Raw genomic sequence first — 6,519 nt, 5'->3', positions numbered from 1 at the left:
TTCAGCAGGGTGAGCAAGGTGCACTGTTCTCAGAAATACGTGTGAAAACTGACCTGGCAGCAACTAAACCAAGAAAGGGTTTCCTCATCAGCAAGCTTAAAAGCTAGAGAGCTCCTCTTTGTCATCTGAGCCCCTTGGGGTAGTGCTGTGTCTAGTGAAAAGCAGATCTCATTTAAAACCCACTGACCAGGTCTCTCTTTTCCATGGGTAGATTAAAAGCTTTAGATGACTTTCATGATAATTATCAGCACTTTCACATTTACATAGTACCACATTACAGCAGAAAGAATATTAATTTGTTTACTGTGTGTGATTGGATTTCCAGGTTCATGAGTATTGCACCTGTTGTGAAAATTCATTTTTGTACATCACAAAGACTTTATTCTCCCTGTGCTCACAGGTCCAGAATTTGGAGGGCAGAAGAACTGTGTGTATATTGGCATGGTAACTGAGGACCTGGATGTGTCAGAGTTAGTTGAAACCATTGCAGCAACAGGCAGAGAAATTGAAGAAAATTCAAGAGTATGTATTAAAAAATCTCTGAACATTTCAGCCCCTTTTTTAATTCCCTTCCATATTGGCTTCAGGACATGGTTTTGTTCTTTGTGAAAGTAAGAACTGTACTTGCCCACAACACACTCTTGTAAATTACTGTAGAAGTAATAATTTGTGTCCACATAAGGAGAACTTCTGTGACAGAGTTACAGTATTCTGAGGATATCCTGATTTCTGTTTAGTGATCCTGTGTCCAGTAGTTCCAGTGAAAAACTTGAGTAGTACTGAAATAGGCTCATTTTATCACTAAAATTTAAGCTGTCAAAAAAACCCCAAAAAACAGGGAGAAAGTGGGGGCTTACTGTGAGCTGGTGTTTCTCATCACTGCTACAGGCAGTGGGATTCAGATTGCTTATATGCAGCTTTAAGGTAAGACTGTGTCTTAAAAAGTGTGAAAAAAATTAAATTGGTGGCTTTAAAAGATAAATTATTTATTACCTATTGAAGTAATAAAGCTGATGATGCAACCCCTTTTTGTAAAAGATTTACCTGATTAGAATTCTCCAGATGTTCTCTAAAGTAGAATTTATAAATTACATTTATCACAAATTAATGTCTGTCCTTCTGTTCCTGCAGTGTTGGGCATTTTATTTCCTCACGTAAAAAATAAACAGAACTTGAAAAAACCTTAGCCTGTTTCTGCCCATGGGAACATTTTTATTTTGACAATGCAACTTTTTCTAGCAGTGTTTTCTGGTGATTATCTGCCCGCTCTTTGCTTCCTATATGCTGTTCTGAGATGGAAGATGGCTTGCCTGCAGAGTACTTCAGTATTTTAACTGTTGTAGTTCAGAGATTAGGAACTGAATACTGGGATATAAGCCACTCTGATCCTAAAGCTTCTATGAAGGAACAAAGAGTGGGGACTCAGAAAGCTGCAGTCCTTGGAACCAGCTACAATCAGTCTGTAGCACTGAAAAGAATCAAATCCATTTGATCCCAAACTGAGATGCAGAACCAATCTGTGAGAAGAATCACACTTGCATCATTTCAATAAGTGATGTTTGGTACAAGAGGAAAGGTTTTAGAAAAAAAACAAAACCTACTCAGCAAGCCCTTAGGCCATCTAGACAAGTACACTAAAAGGCAGAACCAACATTTAAGACAAACAGCTTGACTGGACCAGAAGACATGGTGGTTCTTCCTTGTACTCTAAATGCAATCCTATTGTGCTACCTTGTGTAGTCAGCACTTTGGGGTATTTAGCTTGGTGATAGTTCCTGCCTTGCCTTTCCCTCAGGAAAAAGGAGCAACTTCCTTTTTCCTGTTTTTATGAAGTGACAGTAACCCACATTTTTAGCAAGTTGGAAGAAGTGCCTGTCATCTAGGCTCTGTGCAATATTGAAATCCAGATTAATTTAGGGATTGCACATGACAAAATTGTGACTTTGCATTTGTTAATGTATTGTCTGTACAGCTCCCTGTAAAGTGCTTGTCCTTTGCAGTGTAAAAATTCACTGCTGCTGGCATAGGATGCCACAGGGATCAGACTGACAGTCATAGATTAAATTTGAAAAACAAAGTTGAAGCTGTAGCTAGAGAGACACATACCTGGCTAGACCGACAGTGAGGCCGGTTTAACTCCTGGGCATTTATAGACACCAAAATCTACTCTATAAACCTAAAAATTCTCCCCAGATTCAGCATCTGATGAACACTTTTGTGCTAAGCAGATCTTTGAAGAATTTAGGTCACAGACTCTGTAAGTAAAATAAAAATATGTACCATTCCTGTTTAAAATGACATTCTGTCCTTTGGGTCCATCTTCTAAAGACCCTGCAGTCAGTCTGTACATTCTTGAATTTATAGTCATAATGAAATAGTGATTATCAAATGTCTTAAATTAAGAAAATACCTGACTACCATGTTTACATCCTCAAAACCTGAACTAAAAGACAATTTCAAGTCAAATGTGTAATAAACAATTATTATTATTATTATTAGCTGTTGGAAAACATGACTGAGGTTGTCAGAAAAGGGATACAGGAAGCACAACTGCAGCTTCAGAAAGCCAATGAAGAACGACTTCTGGAAGAGGTAAGGCTGTGACCAGCAGTTACCAAGGTGATGTGAAAGAACTTGTGACAACAGGGGGGCTTGCTCACCAGGCAGTGTTTGACTGTTGCTTTGCAGGGACTGCTACGACAGATTCCTGTAGTGGGCTCTGTGCTGAACTGGTTTTCTCCATTCCAAGCCTCGCCAAAGGGAAGAACATTTAATTTAACAGCAGGTAGGACTCTGCATCTGCAGCCATGTTATGCTGTTAGAACTGCTTCCAATGTTATACTCGAACTGCAACACTTTCTTGTGCTGATTTGATCCTGAGTGACATAATCCACCCACAGGGTGTGAAAGAACAAGCTAATCACTATTTCTTTAACACCCAATGAGATATCTTCTAACCTTGCTTGTACAGTTAGTTTTGTTCTTGCATGTTGAATGGTGACAACCTGTGTCAGTCACGTTCAAAAGAAGCTGTATTAGGCACCAGCATTTATTAAGAGGACTAATTTTGGTGACTCTGTCTACATGTGGCACTCAGACGTTCCCTGGTGCTGCTGGAACTTGTCTCTGAAATCCTGGATTGCAGAATCAGCTGGCTATTGCCACACTGATGAAGTGCCAGTCTGCATGCTGAAGACATGTCTGACAAGGGCAGGATAAAACCAGCTGACAACTAGCATGAATGTGGCCGTGTTGATGACAGTAACAAATGGAATCTAACAATGTAAAATACTACACTTCACTAATGTATTTGTAATTCCTGTCTGATGGTGCAAGAACTGTCTATAGCATTTACATCATAAGACTGATGTACTAATGTAATGCTTTCTGAAATTATAAATTTTCACTGTAAAAATTTTGGTAGTCTTTGTATCAGCAGTGTGAAGTGAGGGGGAACCTTATTCATCTTGGTAAATCTCAGCACTTGTGTCCTCAGGTACTAAGAAATGGATTGTTATCACATAGCAGTTTCAACTCAAACAGAACACTTTCAGAAGTGTGCACTAAAACCAGGATTTTTACATACCTTATAACTACAGACTAACAGAAAACTTGTCTAGTTTGTGCTATATTTAACTTGATTTTTTTTTCCACCCTGCAGGCTCTCTAGAATCCACAGAATCTACATATGTATCAAAAGCCCAAGGAACAGGCACTACCCCACCACCAACTCCTACTTCTAGCCTTGCAAAGCAAAGATTTCCTGGTAAGTTTCTACATCTCAGTTTTATTTCTAAAACATCCAAATTGTGTGACATAGGAGGACCCACATGATTTTCTATCTGGAAACTCCAGATGGAGTTCCACTGGAACTACAGCTCATCTTCTAGCACTTAAAAACCCTTAATTTAAACCTAGCAGGGAATACCAGCCCTTTCTGTTTTTCTCCCTGGGATTACAGCAAGTTGTTATCCCATTAATTAGCAACTGTGTATGAAGTTGGAATACTCTGAGGTTATTGGCTTTTAAAAATGACCAGGTAAAGAAGCCAAAAGTCTTACCTGAAATAAATGCATAAACGTGTAATCGTGCAGTTGAGTAACTGCTTTTCTGTTGCTACCTAATATTTTGTGGACAAAGTAATTTTAAGGTGAAGATCTCTTAAATCAATGGCATTTTCTGTGTGTTGTCTGTGTGTATTAGCAATTAATGTTGATGTGACTGGCAGAAAAACCATAGTTTTAACTCACCTTGTCAGCTGGTTGGCTCCCAGCCTGTGATTCTCAGTGCAAGTTTTTACCCTAGAATTACTTCCCTGTGCATGTGGACAGCTTGTTTTTCAGTTGAATTTTAACAGTCTCTGTTTACACAGGATAAAACAGCAGTTGCTACTGCCTTGCATGCTAATCTGTAACTGCAACTGTGTCTGTGCTTCAGGTGTAAGTTCGCACCCAAAAAAAAATCTGTTTCTTTGCAGTTGTAAAGTTCAGATAATTTCCTTGAAACTTAACTTGAGCACAGCACACTTTGCATTTGCTGTCTTCACTGGTTGCTTCAAAACCTTCACAGGTCAGAAAATTTTTAAAAGGTCTCTAAGAAATTCTGACACATTCAGTGAGACCAGTTCAGTCAGCCACTGTGATGACCTGGAGAAGATGGATCAGAGGCCCTCAACTCTATCTCCTGGCCAGCAGCAAAGACCTTTGGAGACAGAAACAACAGAGGAGCAGAAGGAGGTGGCCCAGGGAACAAAGACAGACACTGAGGACATTCCAAGTGACAAACCACCAAGTGACTGCAAGAAGGCAGAGCAACAAGAAAGTCAAAGATAAAATCCAGACTGAATTTCAGACTTCGCAGAGGAAGCCTGTGCCCTGGGAAGCCCATGCCCTGAGAGGCAGGCTGTTAATGATGCATTTAAATGTGAACAGTGCCACACACTAGTTACTGCTGTAACTAATTAACTGGGATTTTGCACAAATATAAATTCCCCTCCATGGGACAGAGACTTGTTTTACCCTACACTTGTTACAGTTGCTTTAATCCTCTACATGTCAATGACACCAAAGTTCTAGTGAAATTTAGTAACTGCTCATAAACATTTGTAAAAACAATTGGCAGTTATCCTTCCTGCAGGAATCCAAACATAATTGTTGTTAATTAACCAATCAGCCATACACAAGATTAAGAATACAGTTGCACCCAGTAGTTGTAAAATTATTTTATGTTAATACACTTTAAAATAATCAATTGCCAATTGTTCATCTTTTAATATTTAAAATTCAATTTAGCTCTCCTGCAAAACATCTGTTGCAGTCACACTGTGTTTTGCTGCTTTTCACCCTCCAAAGAACACACAGAGCTGTGGTGGGGTGAGTAGGAGGGATGGAGGCCTCTGCACCCAGGGCACTGTTGCCCTTTGCCATCAACCATTTCTCTCCTGGTTTTGTGACCTGACCCCTTCAGCTGAGGCCCTTGGGACAGCAGGGACTGCGTGAATAAGTTTTAAGCTGTTTAGAAAGAAATAGTGCCTCTGCATGCCTGAATGAATTCTTGCTTCTGCCACTGGTAAGAATCACCAACACACTCTTATTTTCCTTTGCACGCTGTTTACAAACCAAATACTATTGAACACATTTATGTAGTGTAACGAGTTCCTTCTGTTGTGTACTTTTACAGATAGTTGTAGAAGAGCTTGAAAAACTGATACATTTGTGATGGTTTCAACACTTACTTTTTGAATAACAGTAACTTACTTATGGTAGGAGTTGTACAGCCTTGAAGAAATTTTATCTGTTATTTACACTACAGCACAACTTCATAGTGTCTAGAACTACTTAATGCACATGCAAAACTTTGGAAAAATCAAAAGTTAAGATGTAGACATCTCCCCTCCCTACTACCTTCCCTAGTTACCTTAATCACTTTGCTGCAAATTTTCAGAGCTTCTTGTGGAAAGGAGATCTTTAGAAAAACTTGCTTTCCCCAAGGTATCTGATTTTGGGGAAAACCATCCCATCCCAACAGAATTGGATGCAAGTATTGTCATTTGTTTTTCTGGTTTTTGTTTGGGTTATTCTTCTCCCCCTAAAAGGCATAAAATTAACTCCATAATGGCTGTAGTGGCAGCAGAACTTACTTTGATAATCTGAAAAATTTGGGGGTTTTGAATTGTAGTGTCACCTGATTTTGACTTTCAGCTTTGATGCCAGGAACAAGGTTAATTTTGATGCTGGGATAACTTATGTAAATCAGAGTGCAATTTTTCTGAAGTGCTAAACCAATTAAGTTGACTGGTCTTCCTCATTGGTTTCCTTGGTGCAATGAAGTATGTTAATAGGACTAATTATTTGGGGGTAAAATTATCACTACAAGGATTTTTAATGTTTTTATATTTGGGAATGTTAAACCAGTAGTTTTGTTGGATTGAGCTTCATTCTTTGGCTACTATCTGAATGTCTCATTAAAGAGTCTTCAAGTTGTTTCTCCTGAATGAATTGCTGAAGGGGATGCTTCCCT

General features: G+C 39.0%; 1 protein-coding gene across 1 annotated transcript in view; it reads left to right on the top strand.

Moving 5' to 3' along the window:
* The window catches only part of PDXDC1 (pyridoxal-dependent decarboxylase domain containing 1), a 26,147-nt gene extending 21,315 nt beyond the window's left edge, over positions 1-4,832 (top strand). Inside the window, exons 19-23 of the mRNA XM_010003215.1 lie at positions 401-522; positions 2,500-2,592; positions 2,689-2,785; positions 3,662-3,766; positions 4,570-4,832. Of these exons, the coding sequence (XP_010001517.1) occupies positions 401-522; positions 2,500-2,592; positions 2,689-2,785; positions 3,662-3,766; positions 4,570-4,832 (680 nt within the window). The remainder of the gene's footprint in view (positions 1-400; positions 523-2,499; positions 2,593-2,688; positions 2,786-3,661; positions 3,767-4,569) is intronic.
* Positions 4,833-6,519: the final 1,687 nt, after the last annotated feature.

The sequence above is a fragment of the Chaetura pelagica genome, unplaced genomic scaffold (assembly GCF_000747805.2).
Source record: "Chaetura pelagica isolate M959 unplaced genomic scaffold, ChaPel_1.0 scaffold138, whole genome shotgun sequence".
Classification (NCBI taxonomy): Eukaryota; Metazoa; Chordata; class Aves; order Apodiformes; family Apodidae; genus Chaetura; species Chaetura pelagica.
Note: the sequence above shows the minus strand (reverse complement) of the source record. Positions and strands in the feature narration are given on the sequence as shown.